Consider the following 24,307-nt stretch of genomic DNA (forward strand, 5'->3'; position numbering starts at 1 on the left):
AAGTTTATTTCAGTTGATAACAGAGCAGTTAGATTCTCCCTCAATGAAATCAAACCCAAAAGTAACTTTTATTTGAGCCTGCAGCAGTGAACATGGCTTCTTTATATTTTTATTTTATTTTACTTTTTACATTGAGGCATATACTTGGTTGGATGCTGGTGATTTTTTTTTTATTTTTATTTTTTATTTATTTATTTTTTTTGTCGGGGAGCAGAACTATACTATGAGATTAGTAGTTTCTGAGGTAAAATTAGGTTATCAATTTCTGTATGTGAATTGAAAGATTTCTATTTTCACAGTCACATCTCAAGTAAATTTATTATACTATGTTTTTTTTTTTTTTTTTACCTGGAATTCATTCTGTTGTTCTCAGCTGAGTTTTTTTCAATATTTGCCTCCTGAGTGCTGGAATTAAAGGCATGCACCACCATTACAACCAGCTATTATATACTTATGTTCCTAGTGCTTATTAATACTATATCAGCTACTACCTTTCAATTTAATAAGGATGAGAAGAAACTGGGTGCAAAATTATTAGAAGTCTTCAGATATGTTTAATGTATGCTTATGACAATAGTGTGACAAAACATCTAATTCACTTTAGCATCTTATCGTATAAATCCCTGAGAGCCTGGGCTCTCACTTAACGTCTTTATGATTCTGCAGTCTTCACAGAGATATAAGTAATACCAGTCTCACAGCAATGGCGTAAGTATGGAGGTAAACACAAGTATGGTATTACCAACGCATCTTTTGTAAATAGTATGCTTTATATGCCCAAGATGACACCTTTTTTTTTTTTTTTTTCTGTATGGACACACCTAGAATGTGTGGTATATTAGCATTGTGCCATCTATTTGGGTTTTCAAAGGCAACAGAATTCATGATGCCTTCAGATTTGTGAAATAAAACACAATAATTTCAGGGATCCCTCTTTCCCTATTTCTTCACAATCTCCCTTCTCAGCTTCGTAGTTAAGATACAATCCCTAGATGTGAAGGATATAAAAAAGATGAACAACTATGTCGAATCAATTTCTGAAGTAAAATTAAAAAAAAAAATTCCAAAAGATTGAGGGAATATATAGTCATCCTCACTCTAAATCAAAGCTGCAATTTAAATTAGAGAAACTCAAGCACTCTTATATATAACCAGATGCACATAAGCCATATGTATGACCTATTATGTCTCTTCCTCCATCTCTTCCACCCGCATGCCTCCCAGCATGGCAGCGTTGACTGGGGATGACAAGTCTGTGGGTTGTGTGAAATGTCCCCCGTGACATACGAGCACACATCCTCCTACTACCATTCCTTCTTCACTGTGTTTCAGGTTCCTGTATGGCTCAACTATTTGTACCAAAGAATAAAAAGGCACTGGTTAACTATAAGCAATGGATTTTCACATTTTTCTGCAATATCTCTTCATACATCTCCTACTCATTCTTATTTGGTGTTTGCTCACAAAGTCCTCCTATACATATTTGAAACACTTTAGCCACTGTTTGAAAGGAGGAGATGCTATTTTATTATTGCATGCAAATTTGAAGTTTTAGATATTTTTTGTTTGAAAACCTTTATATTTTATGTAAATATTAATTTTCTTTAAAAAGATGGGAATGAAATTGAAATACTGTACATCAACATGCTATTATACACATTTGTGAACATGTATTTCTCTCTCAATGGATTAAAAGTAAGTTAGGTTGGCTTAGGAGTTTAAAAATTAGATTCACTCAGGGCTGGAGAGATGGCTTAGCGGTTAAGCGCTTGCCTGTGAAGCCTAAGGACCATGGTTCGAGGCTCAATTCCCCAGGACCCACATTAGCCAGATGCACAAGGGGGAGCACATGTCTGGAGCTCATTTGCAGAGACTGGAGGACCTGGCACACCCATTCTCTCTCTCTCTCTCATTCTCTTCCTCTTTCTCTGTCTGTCTCTCTCAAACAAACAAACAAACAAACAAAAAATAGATTCACTCAATTTGTTACTTTGGGAAACTTCTGGACATTTAATTATGAATTTTAAAAGTGTTTTCTTTGTGGAATTCATTCAAATGTGTTTAGAAGATGGATTTCAGAATAGTCAAATTGAAATATTTTTTATTTCTTAGACCAAGAACTTGCCATACACATAAAAATAAATAAAAAATACAGATGCTTGATTTGCACTAATTCATTTAATTTGATTTTCTATTTACCTTACAAATGACTTAGATATGAAATCATTTAAAGTAAATATTGAATAATACTCAATGCCCGAATTACATGATAGGTTCATTTTTAGATCTCTTGTTTTTAAGTGCTAATATGATTTTAGTAAAGTCAAATATTAAAATGTAATGGCTAGTTATGATTATATGAAGCAAAGGTATAAATTTTAATAATAAGATTTACTTTCTCAGAATATAACCTGATAATTTTAACATAAGTTCACCTAAAGAATACACCTCATGGAAAGGACTTCTGATAAACAATGATGATACTTTCTCACTTCTTTGGAGAGTGGGTAATTAACAATATAATAACACAAATGTTTCTGCTGTGTTTCATAGCACTTAAAATTGTATCTGCTTTTTCTGCATATTTTCTGCCTTTATGGATTTTTGTTTACAACTCATAACCTAGAACTGCATGATGAACGCCAGCAATCCCATTGAGTGGAATGGGGGCAGGGAGGAGGGAAATGATAATACCAACACATGATGGATCCATGAAAGAAAGTTTCTCCTTAAAAAAATTTATGTACTATTTTCTGATGAATTTTCCTAAATGCAGATATAATTGTTAAGGTCAAACGTGTTGCATACACATTACCTGGTTATCCTAAATTTTAGTGAACCATAACTTCTAACCATGTAGATGTTTTTTCAAAGAAAGGGGGAAGAATAAGAGCAAGAAAATATCTTAAAATAAGGCTGTGGAAATGGGTTGACAGTCAAGGTGCTTGTTTGTGAAGTTTGACAGGCTGGGTTCAAGTCTCCAGAGCCCATGTAAAACCAGATTCATACATGGCACAAGTGTCTGGGATTCATTTTTAGTGTCAAGAGGGCCTGATGTACCCATTCTTTTTATCTCTCTCCACTTGCAAATAGAAAGAAAAAAAAAAAGAAAATGTAGTGTAATCAAAGCAAGTACTGATAAAAAAAAAACAACACTGTGATTAGTTTATACTTGTGCATGTGAATATGAATGGAACAATCTGGGAAAAGACAGAGACATCCAGATTTTAGCAACATACATTCTATTATGTATTGTACATATGCATGACATGTACCTAAAGCTCACGTCATACACAAAACCATCCACTGGTTGCAAAGTACATGGCACTACTTCTGCTTCTGACACCTCTTTCACCTTATTGGATAGGAAATAATGTTCATTATATTTGCTAAATTAGGAAATATTGATAAAAATGAAAATAGGATGAAATACATGTTATTTTAACCTGTTTTAATCTAACAATATTATAACCATTTTTCATGTGGAACATTCACACTCTCATGAAAATTCCTGAATATACATATTCACCTACCTTTCAATTTCAGAAATCATGACTTTTATTATGTAACAATATTACTACGTTTTTTGTGTGTAGAAGAACATATCCAAGCCTAGCCATTCTTTATGCATTCATATACATTGAATACTGTGAAATTTTTATAGCCACTTTTGTATCTCAAATGCCTAATTTTAGTGACATGATGTATTACAAAACTTAATGACTATAAATTTATTTTTCTAAAATTATGTTATAATAACATAAGTAACAGATGGGTGGCCAATTCTTTTGTGTTGGCCATAATTCTGATGCTGGGTGGGACATGCTCATACTTTGGAGGGAGCATTTTGATGCTGAAGCTCTTCTGTACTTCACAGGAATAATTTGGAGTCATTCTAGTAACACCGCGATCCAAAGCCAATTTCCAGCCCAGTTCTAGAGAGCTTTTCAAGGCTACTTTTTAGGTTCTTTGTGTGGATTTATGGCGTAGGCATCTTTGACATTCATTATCATAGTGCTATATAAAAGTTATTCTCTCCATATTTCTTTTCGTGTATCTCATTTTCTGAGTGTTGGTAATGATTATTTATAAAGCACTACCAGTGCCAGTCTTAGGGAAGACAGTTCTTCCTGGAAGGAAAGCTGGCTAAAGACTTGCTAGGACTAGAGAGTCATGGAGCATTCTCTCTGGTCAACATACACTGGATGTACTTCAGTGTTTGGAGCACCTGTCTTCCTAAATCTGGGGGGACAACAACAGACACAATAAAGTCCTGTTACTGAGCCGCCCTGGAGCCATTGCAGACTGAGATGACTTCTGTTGTGCTTAGTGGTGTGGTGGTACTTTGCCTTAGACTTTTTGGTCAAACTGAGAAAGGAGCACACGATGGAAACACTTGATCACTGTGTAAATGCTGTGCATTGCAGGCAGGTTTAATGACTGGGCAGAGCCACTTCCAGTGTATTGAAATGGCCCAGCCTTGCCCTGCAGGCTTTTCACCTCTATTCAGATGCCAAAGAATAGAGTTCCTTTTAGATTGTGAAGTGCAGCTCATTTTGGGAATAAACAGTTGCTCTGACCTTGTACTGGCAAATAGACTCTGTCAGGCCTAGAATTGCAAGGCCAGGAAATCATCCTTTTAGTCTGTGCTGGTTCTGGTCCTTACTCTGTGTTTATGGCTGGGAATTTGTAATATAGCCTTGTGTATACAGCTATGGTCTGAATACTAAAAGAGCCCTATTTACCAACAGCTTTTATTTTTTAACTTAAAGTTAATTCATATTGAAATGAGCCTTTTAACCCTTAATTAGGACCATGTTTCTTCAAAAAGTCAACCCCATTAGTCAACTGGAGACAAAATTCACTTTGCAATTGAAAGGCTGTCTACTTTCTTTCAACAGTAGCCACCAGGGTTTACCAAGTACATTTGTTTTCCTTTCACTATGGTAACTTTACCCATTCTTGGTATCAGCAGAGCTCAAACCCATCAATTAAAACCTGGAGGAAAAATATGCTATGTGCTTTGGGAAGGAAGCCAAGATTCTATCTGGAAGCTGTTCTATAATTACTATTCGCTATGTAGATTGTGCTTGCAATGCTCCCTGTTTCATACGTTTTGTCTTTATTATTTCCCATAGCTGGTGGTTTATTATTTTAACCCCCACTGGCACGCAGTAGTTACTTCCTGTTTTATTGTCTTGCCTTCATCAGCAAGTTCCCAAAATATGTCTGCCAATTACTATTATTTTGACTTCCTTCTATTATATTATTTATATTTGTAGTGTTTCTCAATGTCAAATTAACATTTAGCAAGGGACTTTCCTATGTGCCCTTTCTTTTCCTTCAGTAAATCTGGGGATTTGCTCATAAAATAACAAGTTGAACCTCACTAAGCATTTAGAATAGAAGAATTAAAGGCTAGGCTATCAACAAAGAGGCAAACACATCCTCAATGCAAGCTAACTAAAAGAAAGGATGTACAATTAAATTTTTTTTTTCAATATGGTGTTCATTAACTTTGTCATTAAAGGAAAACAAACTCATTTCTTTTTATATTTAAAAAAAATAAAAAAAACCAGCATCATTTGGAGTAATTGCCATCAGATTAGATTTTTATCACTATTCTTTCCCATAGTATTCACAAGCATCTAATTCTGCCTATGCTATCCAAGTGGCAAGAAATAGGTAGAATCACATTAAGGTCAGTTTTATTATATTGTTCCTGTAGATGATATAAAATTAGTAAGGAAGTTTTGGCAGTCAAGGTATTTTTTTTAATACACTCAATCAGCAACATACGTGTCCTTCTTTGGAAGCTCTGGAATATGAAAGCACTGCAAAATCTCATTTTTTTAAAAATATATTTTATTCAAGCCAGAAAAGAACTTTGATTCCTGATCTTGTTTTCATATGTGACTTTACAGTTCTGATGACATCTTAATTCTTCCAGTAATGATTAATGTGAAGGTACATCTTTAAAAATTTTTTACTTATTGGCACATGTGTGTTGAGAAAGGGCAGCAGTGTCTCTTGTTACAACAATGGAACTATGGTCTATCCAGCTGGCTTCACATGGGTAGATGTGGAATTGAACCTGGGGTAACAAGGAGGATTTGCAAGAAAGCACCTTTTAACCTTTGTGCTATATCACCAGTCCCTGAAAATACATTTTACATATATTTTTAGAAAGTGTTAGAAATTTTAGAAATTTAGAAACAAAATATTAACATTTTAAAATGTCTTACCTTGGGCTGGGGAGACGGCTTAGTGTTTAAGGCACTTGCCTGTGAAGCCAAAGGACCCATTTTCAACTCTCCAGGTCTCATGTAAGACAGACACACAAGGTGCCACAAGTGTACAAGGTTGCACATGCACACAAGGTGGCACACATGTCTAAAGTTTGATTATAGTGGTTGGAGGCCCTGACACACTAATTCTCTCTCTCTCTTCCTCTCTCTCTCTCTCTTTCACTCTTTTGCATAAAAGAAAAACCAGTATGTTGAACTTGCCTGGAACAAAACTTCTTACCTGAAGGAGTTTAGGAGTCACTGCCTGTAATTTTTTAAATGAGGAAATTGAAATTTGGAGAGGGCAGTTGATTACAAATGAAGCTTCTTCATCAAGTCTAGGAGCTAGCATGCTTGAAACATAGAGTGGCCAGCAGTAACAAGGAGCAACTCCCATGAACACACAACTCAGCATCTTACCTGAGAATATTACACGGCTTAAAATGGAACCTGGCAATTACTTTTCATGGTATTACTTTAACCTTGCCATTAAAGTTTGAGATGGATGCTTTTTAAATGAATCAGAGTGAATACTTTTTTAGTATAAAAGACAAGCTCAAACTTTGTATTTTCTCCATTCTAGGCCATTGCTTTTCCACCAACATGTGGGAAACACATCAATTTATTAGGATAAGTATGAGAAAAGTCAAGTAATATTTTACTGAATGTAATATGTAAGTAAATGAAACTGTTTTTACAAGTCTGATTCTGAATTCAAACATGTACAAGTCTGAATGAATCTATGACAAAATTCAGTGGTTAGAGGAGGTACCAGTCCCACACTTAAATTAGTATATTAATGATTACTTTTAAATCATGGGAAATTCTACCTTCACTTTTCCACATGAAATCAAACATGAAATTTTCCATCACACTTATCTAACTGAAACAAACTCCTCTACAAGCAATGGAGAATACATCTCAAGAACCTCATAGAGCAAACCACCATCTCCCTCACACAGAACAAGAATGAGAGGAAAATGTGCTGATTCCTTAACAACAGATATGTGTTTCATAACCCTTTGGTTTTTTTATTAAGGTGGAATTTAAACCTATGAATACATTTTTTATCAGAATGTGACTGAAAAGAATGAAGATATTTAATACTGGATAAACTACAGAAAGATAGAAACTAGAGCTCTAATTTGGCAACAGGTTTGGGTTTGGTATATCTACTTTTATCAAGTATAACTTTAGTCTCTGGTATACATGAGATAGAACCTTCACTATAAAACTAGAGCGTTTTTATTTTAAAAGAAGTCATGAATAAATCTGGATTTCCATTCTTATGTCCTCTTGTCTACTCTCAGTTTTCTTTGGTGTTCCCCCAGGATGAGGACTTCTCTTGAGGAGTGAAAGGAAACAAGCACATTAATGCATTTACTTTCTACTCTTTATCTGAAATGATTTTTCTTTTATATGTGGTGTATTTTTGGCATACAAAACATACAGCATAGAAATATGCCTATTGTTATTTTATTAATTTTACATTCAAGAAGGTAAGCAGATAATTTCAAAATATAATCTATATCTGTTTCTTTAAGCAAAAATATCAAGGACACTTAAATATATTTTAGGGGTAAATTCTCCAGTAATTCCATAAAGATATTCTAAGAATGAAGGAGGTTCAAGTTAATTTAGGTAAGATGGAGAAGACTTATAGGTGGGATAAAGTGAGCTTATTATATGAACAAATTAAAAAACTTTATAAAAACTTTCCCATTATACATTTATCAAGAGTATTTCCCCAAAACAATGATTTAGTTATTGAAATACATTACTTAATCATAATAAAAGCACCATCCTGGGCAACATAGCAAGGAGCAAGCAGGTTTAGCTACACATCAAAACCCTTTCTCAAAATCCAAAAGGTAAAAATACATAGCAGGAAAAAAATTTTTCTTTATTGCCTAAATTATATTTGATAGTCTTAGTACATAGCATAGAAATCATAATAATTATGCTATTTATAAGAAGAACTGGAGAATTTACTGATATGCTTTCTAAATTCAGCATGTAACTTTGTGCGTTATTCTTTGAGATGGGGTCACACACTGTATCATCTTAGTTTAGAATTCATGGCAATCTTTGGCCTTACCCTCCCAAGTACTATAATTACAGATAGGAACTTGGATTTACCATATTCTTCAAGGTGACAAAAATCCCTCTTGTCTTCTAATACTTCTAATACTAACATCCTTCATATTTGCTCCTGCCAATGCTAAACATCAAATATATGGGAGATCCCTGAGAGGTAGCATTAGCTAGCATTTCTGAAATGGTTCCTTACTAGCAGTAGGTCCTCTTCATACATGAACAGAAAAAGACAGCTTGCATTTTCAAAAATTAATTTTAGAATTGGTACAAAATATTTTTTTTTCTGTGTCTCAGTTCTTTTTTTTCTTTTTTTTTAAATTTAATTTATTAGTTTTCATTTCAGTGTATACAGGCAGTTTGGTACCATTATTTAGGCTCATCTGTGATCTACCCCCTCCCATTAGACCCTCCTTGTTAATGAAAATGGGTCGTGCATTGTGGAGTTAGCCCCCAGTTATTAGTATGATAAATGTCTCTGAAAATCATGACCCAACATGTAACTCTGACATTCTTTCCGCCCCCTCTTCCGCAAGATTTCCCTGAGCCATGTTGGGTTCATTTTTGGTCTGCTTCAGTGCTGAGGTGTTGGGGGCCTCTGAGGCTTTGGCTCTCTGATTTGGTAGGAGTTGATTTTTCTCTGCATTGATCTCCTTTGTGCTGGTATCCGGTTGACAGGAAAACATCACCCTTGCTTATTTCGCCAGTTGTCCTTAGTTTCAGTTGGGCCCCTTTTGAGGTATGTTGGGGCAGCTCTCTTCTTAGGATCTGCATCTATCTGGAAAAGAGAAGCAGATTCTCCAATGGAGAGTAAGGAAATATTGCACTTTTAGAAAATATTTTCAATAATTAGGTTATACGATTAAAATCAGAAAAAAAAAGTCATGCCTGGTTGGTAGCAAATGCCTGTAATGTTGGCACTTGAGCACCTGAGCAGGAGCATTATCATGAATTTGAGGGCCAGCTTTGGCTACATAATGAGGATCAAGCAAGTTCAGTCTATATAGCAAGACTCTCAAAATCCAAAGGTTAAAAAATAAAAAATTAAAAACGGGGAAAAAAAACTACCTTGTCTAAACTATGCAACTGAATTTTTCTGTCTTATTGTTCTTCCTTCAAGTATCCACGGTATGAAATAAGCATATTAATAAGCATATTAATATCTATGGTAATCATTTTGCCTATGATAAGATATCACTGAGATGGTACGTATGATTATCCTTCAGAAATAATAAAGATATCTACAAAAATCGAGATATTCTTTTTTTTTTTTTCTTTGAGGTAGTGTTTCACTCTAGTTTAGGCTGACCTTGAATTTACTATGTAGTCTCAGGGTGGGCTTGAACTCAAGGCAATCCTACCTCTGCCTCCTGAGTTCTGGGATTAAAGGTGTGCGCCACCATGCCCAGCTGAGATATTCTTATAGGATGGATCTGTTTTCAGGTTTGGTTCTCAGTGAATGTCTAGAATTAGTAGTTGGCACTACTTGGCAACTCTCAGAATCTGTAGAATCTAACCACAGTTATTTGTAACTTTGCCATCTGGACTTAAGTCCTCAAGTTTAAAGCATCCAGACTTTGTTCAATGTAATTTAAAAAATGACATCATAATATAGAAAAAGTGGCATCCTCTACATTTGCCCATTTTCCCAAAAGGGAATCTGAGTTTCATCATATTTCTGGGTCTATATTTTTAATCACATTTTGGGGCATTCCTAATTGAAATAAAATCTGGGTGAGGGTTTTTACTTGGCTCGGTGAAATTCTCAACAAAATCATTATTCTGTTATCAAGCAGGAAGAGATGTTTGATGCTAGAGTAACCATCAATAATACTCATTTATTTTTCTACATAATGGTTTGCCTTCTTCTCTTGACCTATTTGTGCATTTAATTGGAATTCTTACTGGCTGGCTCCTACTTTACAGATGACTCTCAAGTGGCTCACATAGAGCCTGTTCTAATCTTCCAATCGGAATAGAGCACTTACTCAGTGTGTTCAGTCCCTTGCTTACTGCCTTCTTACCATGTGAAGATCCCTTTTGGTACGAATAGAATTGGAAATAGTTTTACATTTGTGGCTGTCAAAGACCCTAAACATGCAGAAATGTATGCTGAATATTTATAAAATATGTGACTATGTGTCTTTTTATTTATTGCCATTACATCTATTATACTTTATCATTAACCAGATAAATTCTACTTACTGGCTTGAGTCATATTCATACCTTCTAGATTTATTGAGTGTAGCTACCTTTAATCTATTGTGAATAATCCTGATAAATTGTTTCACAGCTAAGAGGTGAGCATGGGACTGTCTAGTGTTTATGGATAAGTATCATATAGGCATAGACAGTATTAACAAAAAGTGGTTGAGTGCTTAATGAATACTTTTATGACAAATGTTAAACCATGAAAGTCTCAAACAAAACATAAAGATAGACTTATAAGCAAACAAAATAACAAGGTACATCTGGGTATTGTAACTTGATTTTTTAAAGACTCAGCAATGCCCTCTTGAAAATTAAAAGCTATTATGTGAGGCACTAAATTCAATTCATAAGTTAAGTGCATAGCTTATTTATATACTTGATCTCATTTCCCTCTGATGTATGAGCATGTGAGATAGGGGTGGGAGTTTCTAACCAGTGTAAAGAACAATGAAAAAAAAAATTATGATGTTATCATATGTTTCACTCAGTATATTTGAATAAGTCTCTATGTGATATTAAATTACTCAAGTTCTGTAAAATCATCCTAGAATGGTCATTCTTAGAGGAACTAGAAAATAGCAAGACTAGGTTAGTGATTGTTTTCTGTTAATGTTATCCAAATGATTTTTTTTGGTGGTGTACTTACCCTTTCTTTATTTCAAGAAACTTTCACTAAAAAGGACTTCTAGCATGTGTATTATCTGATACCTTTAAGAAAAACATTTAATGCTTGTAAAAGAAGAGTTAAGATTTTTCCATGGAGGTGTATTATTTTTTTCCTCTTGGAGGAAAATAAAATTTTGTAGCACTGAATTTCAGTTGTAAAGTCTGAGCAATTATTGACTCCCAAAAATGAAACCTAAAGACTTGAATACTGAATTACTCCCATAAAGCAATGTTAATAGATTTTATCTTAGGAATTTCACTATAGTCTGAGCTTCCATTATCATTATTGTTGTTATTACAGTGAATCAAATGAAATGGCACAACATTTTAATATACCATGAGGGTAAAAGAAAGTAATATGATTCAGGTATATCATTGTAAAGGTAATAAACAGAGGCAAATGCTTAATAGTAAACTGAAATCAATGTTTGTTATGCAGCTTATTGGACTTACAAAATATGTTATGCAGAGATAGGGGCAGAGAGAAGGGAACTAAGTTAGAAAAGGACTTTTTCTAGTAGCAATTCACAATTGTGTCATCTAGGTCTTGCCATGCTTTCCTATTTCAGACACAAGGAAGGAAATATATTTAAGCTTTTATTGTAAGTCATTGCCACAGAATTTCAAAAGGGCATTATCAAAACAAAAGTAACCACAGTTTATGAAAATCAAGTCTTAATAGTAGGGATATGCATGTACGTATGGCTATGTGGCACATGCATATATAGGAAGCCATGATGTATTTTTACCTCAGTTCCATGTAATTTAACAAAGTTTTACAGAGAGAACAATTCACAAGCAAGTCAATGGGCAATATGCTGCTAACTGTAGTGCAGATAACGCATGTATAGCATCATGTTTTAAAGAGGGAATGAATACAGGGTGATATGGTTTTGCTGTATTTTCTCAAATAATCCAATGCCAAGTAAAGCTGTGAAAACACAAGCTGCAGATTTCTTAGTACTCTGGTGCCAAAAATAATCTGAATTGTGTGGAGTATTTTTTTCTCCCTTAACATTTGGTGTAAATTCAAAAGTATAAGTTGAAAAATACTACACAGGGCCATATTATTTGGTTCTTTAAGTTATGGGAGGAAAAAAAAAAAAAAAAGGATTTCGTACTCATGAGGAAACTGTTCTAGTATTCTGAAATCGGTTTTGCATATTTTCAAAATACACATACACAGTGATTGCTGAACCTTAAGAAAGCTATTCTGTTCGCAGCTTGTCGACCAGGCTTCTATAAAGCTTCGGACGGTAATGCGAAGTGTGCTAAGTGCCCACCTCACAGTTCCACTCAAGAAGATGGTTCAACGCACTGCAGGTGTGAGAATAATCACTTCCGGGCAGACAAAGACCCTCCATCCATGGCTTGTACCCGTGAGTAGTTCTGCTGCCACCAGCCTCCATGTTTCGTTCGGCTTTTGTTGTCTCCTCCTTAGTGTGCCGTTGGCTTTTGAGTTTGTGTCCCTGTGCGCATTTGAAGCATTTCCCCCATTTCCTTCCCTTATCCATGTGCAAAGTGAGGGCTTTCTCTGCTTACTTCTCCATGCTTGGCTCACCACAAACGTAACATTTATCACACAAAACAAATTCGTCTCTAAAGCACTTCCTGCAATGCAAGCCCCAGAAAGAATATTTTCTGTATCTTGTTTTAAGATCTGGCATTCCATCTGACAGGACAGGGGGAGGTTAGAGGCCATAAATTTATGGTTTTCCTTTTCTAGTTCCTCTTGCTATCTCTTGGTCATAGGTCATATGAAAAAAGGACTAAGATTTATAAAAGTAATAACTGAAGTTTACATAACAATTCACAAGGGTATTGATTTGAGCAATAAATTTCTTTGTTGGGCATGGTGACTGAATCCTCAGTCTTAAGACAAAACTCCCCTGTTCATTGCGTGGGGAGGACACTGCTCTTGAGTCCATGCATCTGTAGTCTTGCGGATCCTCTAAGGATGAATTAAAGGAGATAATAGAGACAGAACGATTATTTACTTCTTGCAGCCCCACCATAAGTGATCTATTTCCTTTGGAGTGGGAAACAGAAGTGATGCTCGTTAATCTTTGTTGAACTACTTCGCAGGACCTCCGTCCGCACCCAGAAATGTTATCTCTAATATCAACGAAACCTCAGTAATCCTGGAGTGGAGCTGGCCCCTAGACACAGGAGGCCGGAAGGATATCACCTTCAACATCATATGTAAAAAATGCGGGTGGAACGTCAAGCAGTGTGAGCCTTGCAGCCCACACGTCCACTTCATCCCTCGACAGTTCGGACTCACCAACACCACGGTGACAGTGACTGACCTCCTTGCCCACACCAACTACACCTTTGAGATCGATGCCGCTAACGGAGTGTCAGAGCTGAGCTCCCCACCAAGACAGTTTGCTGCCGTCAGCATCACAACCAACCAGGCAGGTGAGTACACCTGGGAAGCTTCTCACTCTTCCTTGCAAGTGAAGCCCAGCAGAGAGGTTGGGGTGTGCAGGGACGTGAGAGGCAAAGATTAGATGGATCTGTTGTATTTTCTTTTGGATCATCTTGAGACAGTTATGATACATCCAGTTATCACTTTAATTCTTCAGGTAACAGCAAACTCTACTTGTCCTACGGTTTAAAACCCAATTTTTATCCTTTGCCCTCTATTTGGAATCAACACAGATTTTGCATTCTGAGATGGTAGGGGTGGGCTCCTTGGAAATTTCAAATTTACGAGAACTTAACAGGCATTTTCCCTGAGGTTTTAAAAGATTATCCACGATTTTCAAAGCATAAAAATATGTATGTTGGTTAAATTTTGATTTGTGTAGAGTTACTCAGTTACTTTAAATCGCTATGAAGCATGAGCATCATACTCTTGCCCACATAGTTAAGGACAAGAATGCAAACAGACATTCTAATAGATATTTTGAGCTAATAAATTCAAAATATGGAATTATAGAAAAGTATGTTAAAAACAGGTCTTAGAAGACATTACAAGTCATTAGTTTTAATATTTTTTCCAGGCAAGGTCTAATATGTTTTCACCAATCATATTTTCCACCAAAAATGTTATCAATTAAAAATAATATGTGTTGGGATGGAGAGATGGCTTAGTAGTTAAGCACTTGCCTGTGAAGCCTAAGGACCGCAGTTGGGGGCTTGATTACCCAGGACCCACCTTAGCCAGATGCACAAGGGGGTGCATGCGTGTAGAATTCGTTTGCAGTGGCTGGAGGCCCTGGCGTGCCCATTCTCTTTCTCTCTCTCTCTCTCTCTTTCTCTCTCTCTCTCTGTCTCTTTCTCTCTCTGTCGCTGTCAAGTAAATAAATAAAAATAAACAAAAATAATAATAATATATGTTGATAGGTTATAAGCCAAATGTTCTTTTAAAAGTTGAATGAAAAAAATGAGCAACCTTATAAAGTATCATATTTTATCTTGCATCTTTTTCTATTATCTGTAAATTGTGTTCTTTCAGTTACTGCTTAAATAATCTAGCTAAGCTACTTAAAATTTTTACTTATAAAATTTCAGTTGTTGATCTTTCAAATGTATTGATGGCTTATAATTTACAGGAAAAAAAATATGATGGCCCTTTGAGACCCAGCAGTCATTTTCCATTATTGACACATAGGCAATGAACAGCTTTGTTCTTTAATCGACATTGTTTATTCACAGTTAAAATGATCAGAGTCAGTTGTTCATAATTACTGCTAGAAAAGTGTCAGAAGTAGGGATACAATCTATGGGAACTGCCACACATCCCAAGCAGTTCCATTCGAAGATCCTACTGTGTTTTTTACACAGAAATATACTTTGGGACTGAAAAGGCTCTTGAAGGAAGTAGGTATGAGGAGGAGAGAGGATGGCATCCTTAAGGGTACTATAAGTGGAAACGCAGCTGCTTGTGTCTGCGCCAGAGAGGCTCAGCTCTGAGCTGGAAACCAAGACTCTCTGTAAACTCAGCTTCAAACATGTATTTGACTTAAGTTATGAAAGTCCATCTGGCCCTCAGTAGGAAGTACCCTTTGCTCTGAGGATATCAAGATATATTTGCATGGCTACAGGCAAGAGATACAGGCATGGCTGGCATCTTGGCTCAGATGGAATTAGTCTAGCCATTAAATAAGTGTCAAGAAACTCATCTCAGTTTGTGTCTCCCCATGGGCTGGGTCAGGATTTTTTTTTTTTTTAAATTTCAGCTACCATCAGCTTTTGTTCATAGTGTCAGCCACGTAAGTAATTCAGCAAGTCTATTATAGTATGACTTGTATGGTTGCTGACATTTTCAGCTTGTAGTTCAAATTCTAATGTCTCAAATTCTGTAATTTAGAATTGAAGCATATCAAGACTGTTAAGCTTCTCAAACATGCTCATTGGTATCCTGAACTAATTTCATTCGCTCATAACTCAGCAAATGCAAAGATACATCTTGGCACTAGAGGAGTCTCCAGAGTAGGGACTGGCACCCCAATCTGCTGAGAAGGTCCTTATCAATTGGGGAACTTTTAAAAAAATGGTTTATTGAAGCCCTCCATTAATATGCAAAATGTATCTAGATCATAATCCATCATAATTCCCTCCCACAAACTCTCATCCCCACACCTCAGCCCTCTTCACCGGACCCCTATTCTTTATGGCTAGTTCCTCTTCTATTTTGATGTCATCAGACTTTTGCCCTCATATTGTATAGGTCTTCTGTAGATAGAGTTAGTCACTGTGAGATCACAAATGTAACAGCCATGAGATGTGTGGAAGAAAGCATTCCCAAACACTGCTAACTTTTAATTTCACTCTTACATTTTTCTACTGCCTCTTTCTACTGTGGTCTCTGAGCCTTATGGAGTGATCACTTAGTACTGAGCATTCCGCTGTCACTTCTACCCAGCACTTTGATGTATTTTCAGCCTCCCCAGTAATCACTAGCCTCTGAAAAGAGGAACTTCTCTCAACAAAAGTGAAAGCAGCATGAATATGCAGACATGAACATAAATATTTAGAGTACCATTTGGTGTACATAATGTATCCATTTAGCCAAATACTCATGGTAGCCTTCCTTCTAAGTATTATGACCTCCCCAGCCAGGGGCTCTTGATTGTCACCACACCCTTCACTAGTTATTTTCAAATATGTATTTTTCTTATCTAAAATCTTACTTTTGTTCCAATTTTGCTTCTGATCTATTATACTGATTTTCTGTTTGTTTTACCTTATCACACAGTAATGCATAAGTCTTTTTTGGAGAAGGTGTGACTTTTCAAAAAAATGTATTGAATCAAAAATTATTATTTTAACCTTGCTTACCAAATTGGATTTCTCCAGTTGGAGCTGGATCCCAGTCACACCAGTATGTGCTTCTGTTGTGCCTCAATTTTGTAATTAATACTATTTCAATATTTGTAACAGGTTTATTTAAGTTTAATTCTAAGAAACAGTAATAAGGTTATTGCTATATATTACATGATTGTGGCTTCTATGAAATAAACATGGAGTTTCTTCACAATTTTAGTGATGGGGGAAATGGTTTCCCAAATCTTATATTTCAACCTGATTTACTACCTTGCTTAAAAGAGTAACATCAATCTCAGTTCTAATTATCTCCTAAGTCAAACACAAAGGTATTAAAAACAAGCAAGAACTTCTCATTTCCTATCTTATCATTCCCTGCTGGTGTTCTGGCAATGCATTTGTCAGGAAACTAATAGCTTTAAATGCATACAGTGAGAGAATAGAGGCAAAGTGGCAACCAGAAGCAGGGCAAGGCCTTGCAGAATAAATGGGGTTGATGCTTTGGCCTTCCAGTTACAAATCACAGAGGAAGACAGGAATCCATGAGGCATGACCTCAGTACCTCTTCTTAAACCCATTATATGTTTTTTTTTTAATTTAATCACAAATTTGTGTACAATATATACCAATAAACATTTGATATATTTAATTCAGGGTGTTTATATCATTTTACATGCATGTCAAACTTTGCTCCATCTTTAAATCCCCAGGAATACATATATATATATATATATATATATATATATATATATATATATACACATATACATATATATATGCAAATATATATAAAATATAAAATGCATGTGCACATATATACATGTATATGTACATATATATTACATATATATATGTATTACATATGTGTATATATATATATATATACATATATAATATATATACACTTTGTAAGCAATGTAATTTCTATCAGAACTGTTTCTTGTTTTTTTTTTTATTCTTGTTCTTGTGAAGGTTAATAGAATGGTAGCCTTAAAAATCAACCCTCTTCCCAATAGAAGGATTTGGCTGTGGAGATATAATGCCATAGTGTTTAAATTCCTTCTAAGGCTCTTTATCTTTGACATGGATATAAGGGATAAACATGAACATGTCCCTTTTAATTTAGTTTCTGAGATTGAGTTTGCTGATTTTCCTCTTGATTACATTGCAAATGCTTTATGATAAGAACTTGATAAGGCCTCCTCTAAATTGTGGGGGATTATGTGGTAAATTCAGATATTAGTTCTCAGTGCTTAATACTTGCACAGAGTTTGTCAGTAAAATTAAACAAAAATAGCTTCTATATAAAGATTGTATCCATCAATCCATGAGTCAAATGTGAAGAGGGATAATTACACTTTGCAAAACAAATGCCTTTGAAGTTGTAGCCTGAAGTAAATTAATACATTTTGTTTTCTTCTTAAAGTAGGTATAGTTACCATTCATCCCCAGAAATTCTAAATTCTATTAGTAAAATATTCATCTCTGTTACTGAATCTACTTCTTTCTGGCATTCTATAACAGACAATGATTTCACACTAGACTAAGAGGTATTAGCAGAGAATTTAAGACATTTTTTAAAGACAGCACTGGCCCCATGTTACTGCTAGAAAAACGAAGACCCAAGCGGTCTTGCCAGCTATTCATCAAGAGATCATACCCTTGCTTTGTCTCCCAACCAAACTCCACTTCCAAGTTTTCTTGTTCTTTCTGCCATTCAGTGACACAACACAAAGCTAAGGAATACTGACTAGGACACAAAGAGAGGCCTTTCTGGGAACCTGTGATGACTTGTGCCATGCACAAGAAGATTGGTCCTTGCTTCTTAGTCACTATTTTAGAACTTCTTTAAGATATCCTATGTGAAAATGTCCTTCTACCTTGTAGTGGTTTGAATATGATGTGTTCCTAGAGCCTCATATGTTTGTTATTAAGCTTCAGAATTGATTCACAGCAGATGGGGCCTTGCTAGAGGAAGTGTGTCATTGGTGGCAAACCTTGAATTTTATAGACTAGTCCACTGGGTATAGATTCCTCATCCTGACTACTTCCTTCCTGGTGCCATGGAGATATGATGCTCAGACTGCTACCTGTTCTGACATTCAGAAATTAAACTGTCTCTTCCATCAGTTGCACCTGGTCAGGATTTTCTGTTCCAACAATGAGAAAATAACTCATGCACACCTCCACCCTTCCCACAATGGAATCCCCTCATTTACTTCCTCATTCTTTCTGGATGATTCTTTCTTCTAGTGTTTTAAGATAATAATATTGAAGGAGGAAAAGAAAATGTTGTCTCTCCATATCTAAATCTAATTTCTCCCATATGTACTAACTTCTATTGATTTCAAACTAAATAATGTGCTCTTAAATTTCCTTCCCTTCTAATATCTTTAACAAGTACTCTTTCATCTCTATTTTTGTCTGTTGCATTGGTTTTTCCTTTTCTTGGATAAATAACTCAGTGACAGGAATCACATGGAGGTGCATGTTTGTGTTAGACTTTTATCACAAATTCATGATCTGATTCTGATTTTTTCTATAATTTTCATTGTGATATTAGATTTTTCACAGTAATCATCATTTCTTCTGTTCTTTCATTTATACTCAGTCCTTTATCCTGCTATGGTCTTAATTCTTATCTTACTCTATAAAAAGTCATATCTTGAGGACCAGTATTAGTTCTTATTAAGTATACTTATGTCCAATTGAATAGATTTGTTTAGAACAATGTAAACTGGAGTAGGGTATAAGAGTTGTTCATTATTTACATTCAAATATAAAAGACCTTCTAACTCCTCGCAATTACCAAATGCTATTGAATGAATACATGATTAATAGGTAAAATGCTATCTCTCAAAGTTCCTTTGCTACTTGCTTTTTTCTATTCTCAATTAGTTGGACCACCATTTTTTTCCCAGGTTAACTAATTCTAATGCTTAGAGTCATCCTTGATATGACTTCTAGATTTCTAATTCCCACATGCTACTGATTTTTCTTTTGAATAATTTTAAATCTTCCTAAATTATGTCCCTCCTAAGTGTCAGAACTTAGGTACTGCAAAGATTATATTTACAAACACATAATGCAATTAAATAAAATATACCCTAATTATATTCATATTCTAAGACTAAAGAAAAACTAAAGTATATTAAGTAAAAGCATGATCCTGGGCTGGAGAGATGGCAAAGCAGTAAAAGCACATGCTGGCAAAGCCAAAGGATGCAGGTTCATTCCCTAGTAGTTATGCAAAGCCATATGCATAAGGTGGCACATGTGTTAGGAGGCCCATGTGCGATTCTCTTTCTCTCTGTCTCTTTCTCTCTTTCAAATAAATAAACAAACAAATAAAAATTAAATGTTTGAAAGTATGAAACTGATGAAACTGCTGTATACTTCTTTCCACTGATTGGGTTAAAGGATCATCAAATGCATTTTGTGCATTTTGAATGCTTGTACTGTGATCACATTCTGTCCGTTCCCAACACACAGGGACATCTACTATGTATGAGATGAATAAGAGAAGAAGTGGCTGACAACTGAAAGAATAGACATAAATTAGATATTTATGAAAAAGAAAATATACTTTTTAAAACCCTGGCATTGAGATCTACCAATAAACAGAAAACTAGGCTGGATAAAAGAGGTAGTTCTTGTTAAGGGGTGAAAAAAAATCAGGTTGGATGGGCAAAGGAAATTCAAGAAACTTGAAAACTAGGTGGTGAAAAGTTTGAAAGAGATATATGTTTTACTGGAAGGATACTTTCACTTAATCTATGTTTTCAGAATTTTAATCTTGAGGAAAACAGAGAATGAACCGAGTAAATACAATACTTAGCAAGTGGATGCCTGAAGTATAATAAGAGACTGAATTAGCTTAATGATACAATTGGATAAGTGCTAGAACTGTCTAAAATGATTATTTTTAATGCTAAAATGGCATGTAAAATTTTTGAGTAATAAATTAAATCTAAAACTAAGTAAGTTTTAGGACTTTGGGGCCTTTCTAATTGAATTTTTGAAAGCCAGATTGCTGACATTGCAGTTCTGTCAGCTCTAGGACTCTTTTTGTCTTGGAATCCTAGAGAAAAATAAACTTAAGCTTACACTTCAGTAAATTCCATTGCATTTCACTCAATTTATATTAGATGAAAGAAATTTACCTCCATCTGTGTTTCTGGAATGCATATCACTCCATATTAAGCAACTATTTTCTTTATTTTTATGAGACTCTCATTCCTTCCTTTTGAATATTTTCCTTGAAGGAAGGACATTTATTATGTTTTTTTTCTGCTGATTCTATTTTAACTTTCCTCTTCCTGAACACTAACATAACCTAGTACCTTTTCACTTCAACTCATTGAAATCCTGACTATATGTTGATAATTTAAATCCTACTATTTTATTTGTGCATCGGTAGCAAAATGTTACAATGTAATAGTGCACATTATACTTTCAACAAAACTTCCTCAAATTAATACTTACCATATCCTTTCCCCATCTTTCTTTATTAATGTACATTACTCATGAATCACTTGAGAGTAAGTTACAGACTTACAGGCAGATATCTCCTTTACTACAAATATTTCATGACAAATTTCTAAATAAAAAATTGACAAACTTATAACCTCAATAAAATCAAGACTTTAAAATTATCCCATACTAGGATCTCATGTGCAAGTACTAGAAAACCAATGGCTCACTAGTGTTCCTCTGACAAAATAAATGGGTCTGTGCTGTCTTTAGCTTCCAGTCACAGTAACAAATTAACAATGACGTGACTGTGGCTCAGTGACAGAATGCTTGCTTATGAGGCCCAAATTTCAATTGCTAGTGTCATCATCCTCCCCCCAAAATAGTAACAAACAAGTAAATCAATATCTATGAATTCAAATCAGATACAAAGTAAGAAGGAAAGTGGATGTGGTTCTTATTTATAGGATTTTCTAAATGTTTGATCTAACTATAGGAATTTTATTATTTTTATTCTATAAATCATGTTTTTCTTTAAAACAAATGGAACACTACTGACTTTAACTTTGATGCACTACTACGTTATTCACAGAATGATACTATCTTAAAGGCAATTCAATTCAATAAAAGACTGTCCTCAGGTTTAGACTAAATAATCTCCATCATCCTTTTAATCTGGTGATGAAGGATAAGTCCCTTCTTTGCAATAAAGAAAAACCCTCTTTCTTCTGACTAAAAATTTCTATCAGATGAAAAGAGTAAAGCAGAAATCTAAACATAATTTTCTTTTATTTCTCTATATATTTTTGTAAAACTGGGACAAAAATTCTACATTTTGTGACTAATAAATTTTAATGTACCAGCAGTTTTTGGGAGGTTTAAAAGTATTTAACTTAAATTTATTTTAAATGACATATAAAACAAAAATATTTACCAATTAATGGAACATCACGTGATGTTTACCCTCTTAGAAAAGGTTCTTTAGAAGTTAGCTCATGCATGTGCATGTGGCCTGATATTTCATAGAATAAAGTAACATCATGCATTAATAGAAGCAAATACTTACTAAATCTCAAATTATATATTTACATATACATATACATATACATATATATATAGATGTATATATATATATATATATATATATATATATATATATATATATATATATATATATACACACACACACACATACATACATACACATGTATATATATATACAGATTCATTGCCTAAGATAAAAAATATAGTTTCTATCCACCTTGCTTTTCTTTTGCTAGATTCCTATTAAATGAGGACCACATATTGTTGTAGTTCCTATAGGAATATGTTTGGCTATGCAATTATGTTCTTGGGTATTAAATGTAGTACTAGAAGAGTCTACATGAATTTCCTTCAGAACTTGAAAGAAAACATTCTGTGGGCTCAGTGAGGTGAATCTGAGTGAAGACATAGTGATCCGATGACTCTGCTGATGCATTCTGCCGCATCCTGCTCCTCTGTGTGTCACTGTAAGACTATCCAAACCTAAGTGCTAAAATACCCTTAAACTGTTATTTCTCTCAGCTATGTAGGGTCTGAGTCTGGCCCAGATCTTCCAAGTTTAGGTATGTCATGATTTCATCATATATTTTACTTGTGTGATAATTGAGTCTGTCACAGTTGAAATTGAGTCAGATCCCCATGTTGTCTGGGAACATCACTCTGCAGTGATGTGTCACAGTATCCCAGGTGCATTCCACATCGTTTGGCACATTAATTATGTCTTTCCACCCCACCCTCTTGCTGTAGTATTGCATACCTACACAATGAACAAAACTAAAAACACACATGGTACTGACAGTTATCCAGAACTTGGTTTTAGTCTATGTCCATAACAATATAAAACATTAGCAGATGGGACAGTATAGAAGCTTCCAGAATCTAAACTGAAATTTTATTTGGTCTGTATTTCTGATTCTTAATCCTACTATAATTAGTTGAGTTCCCATGTGCCTGGAGGTATATGGTTACCATTAATTGGATCTACTCCTGAAGGCTTTTCACAAGAAGCAAAATACCAATGCCAGCTAGAGAAGGAAATATGATGTTTACTATAGCATGTATAAATGAAAATAAATAACCAGTGCATGCCAATGTCACTGTTGTCTTTTTTCTTAACTGAGTCCTTTCAAAACACACAATACTTATTCCGCATAAAAGTTTCTTAATTCTTATTTTTCCTAAAATGAGCATTTTCTTTTCTTTTTTTTTTTTGTTTTCTCGAGGTAGGGTCTCACTCTGGTCCAGGCTGACCTGGAATTAACTCTGTAGTCTCAGGGTGGCCTTGAACTCATGGCAATCCTCCTACCTCTGCCTCCCGAGTGCTGGGATTAAAGGCATGCACCACCATGTCCAGCTGAGCATTTTATTTTCTATTGGTTTCTAGGTAGGGTTTCATTCTAGCCCAGGCTGTAGTCTCAGGGTGGCCTCAAACTCACACTGATCCTCCTACCTCTGCCTCCCAAGTGCTGGGATTAAAGGCATGTACCAGCACAGCTGGTTCAATGAGCATTTTTTCTCTACTTTAGTAAGGTTAACTTATATAAAGCTATAGATAATATTTTCATTACTTGTTAAATAACAATTGAATAAATACATTTATCTTTATGCATGCTGTACAACTTTATATGATATTAAGTGAATGATCTCTTCTCCATAATTTCAGAATTACAAGCCCCCTTTTTCAGTTAAGGTAATCTTTTTCCCATGTGTTCCAGTCAGTTTTTCAGCACTCTAACAACAACAACAACAACAAAGCTGACACAATCTGTATATGAAATACACAGGTTTGCATTAGCTCTCAGTTTTGGATGTTCAAATATGAAATCACTAGGCTTCATTAGTTTGGGTCTCTGGTAAGTGTGACATCTTGTGGCAGGATTATTGTGTATCAAAGGGAAAGGACAAATCTCCAACAGTTATGGAGAGAGGTGAGTAAAAAGAGAGTTAGTGAAAGAGAGTCACAGAGAGATAGAGAGAGACTGAGAATTGAGAGCCCTCTCATCTCCTCAAAGAGCCCACACCAGTGATGTGAGAACCTGTCAATGGGTTGTACTTTGTTTTGTTAATGTTTTTTATTTGTTAGAGAAACAAAAAGAGAGAAAACGAGAGAGAGAGAGAGAGAGAGAGAGAGAGAGTGGACACACCAGGGTCTCTAGCCACTGCAAACGAACTCCAGACACATGCACCACCTTGTGCATCTGGCTTACCTGGGACCTGGAGAATCAAACCTGGGTTCTTAGGCTTTGCAGGCAAGCACC

General features: G+C 35.1%; 1 protein-coding gene across 2 annotated transcripts in view; it reads left to right on the forward strand.

Moving 5' to 3' along the window:
• Epha3 (EPH receptor A3) overlaps positions 1-24,307 on the forward strand; it is a 378,741-nt gene that overhangs the window by 229,966 nt on the left and 124,468 nt on the right. For both annotated transcript variants that reach the window (XM_004663303.2, XM_004663302.2), the window contains exons 4-5: positions 12,482-12,637; positions 13,344-13,679. In XM_004663303.2, coding sequence (XP_004663360.1) covers positions 12,482-12,637; positions 13,344-13,679 — 492 coding nt within the window. The remainder of the gene's footprint in view (positions 1-12,481; positions 12,638-13,343; positions 13,680-24,307) is intronic.

Source organism: Jaculus jaculus, chromosome 4, assembly GCF_020740685.1.
Source record: "Jaculus jaculus isolate mJacJac1 chromosome 4, mJacJac1.mat.Y.cur, whole genome shotgun sequence".
Taxonomy (NCBI): domain Eukaryota; kingdom Metazoa; phylum Chordata; class Mammalia; order Rodentia; family Dipodidae; genus Jaculus; species Jaculus jaculus.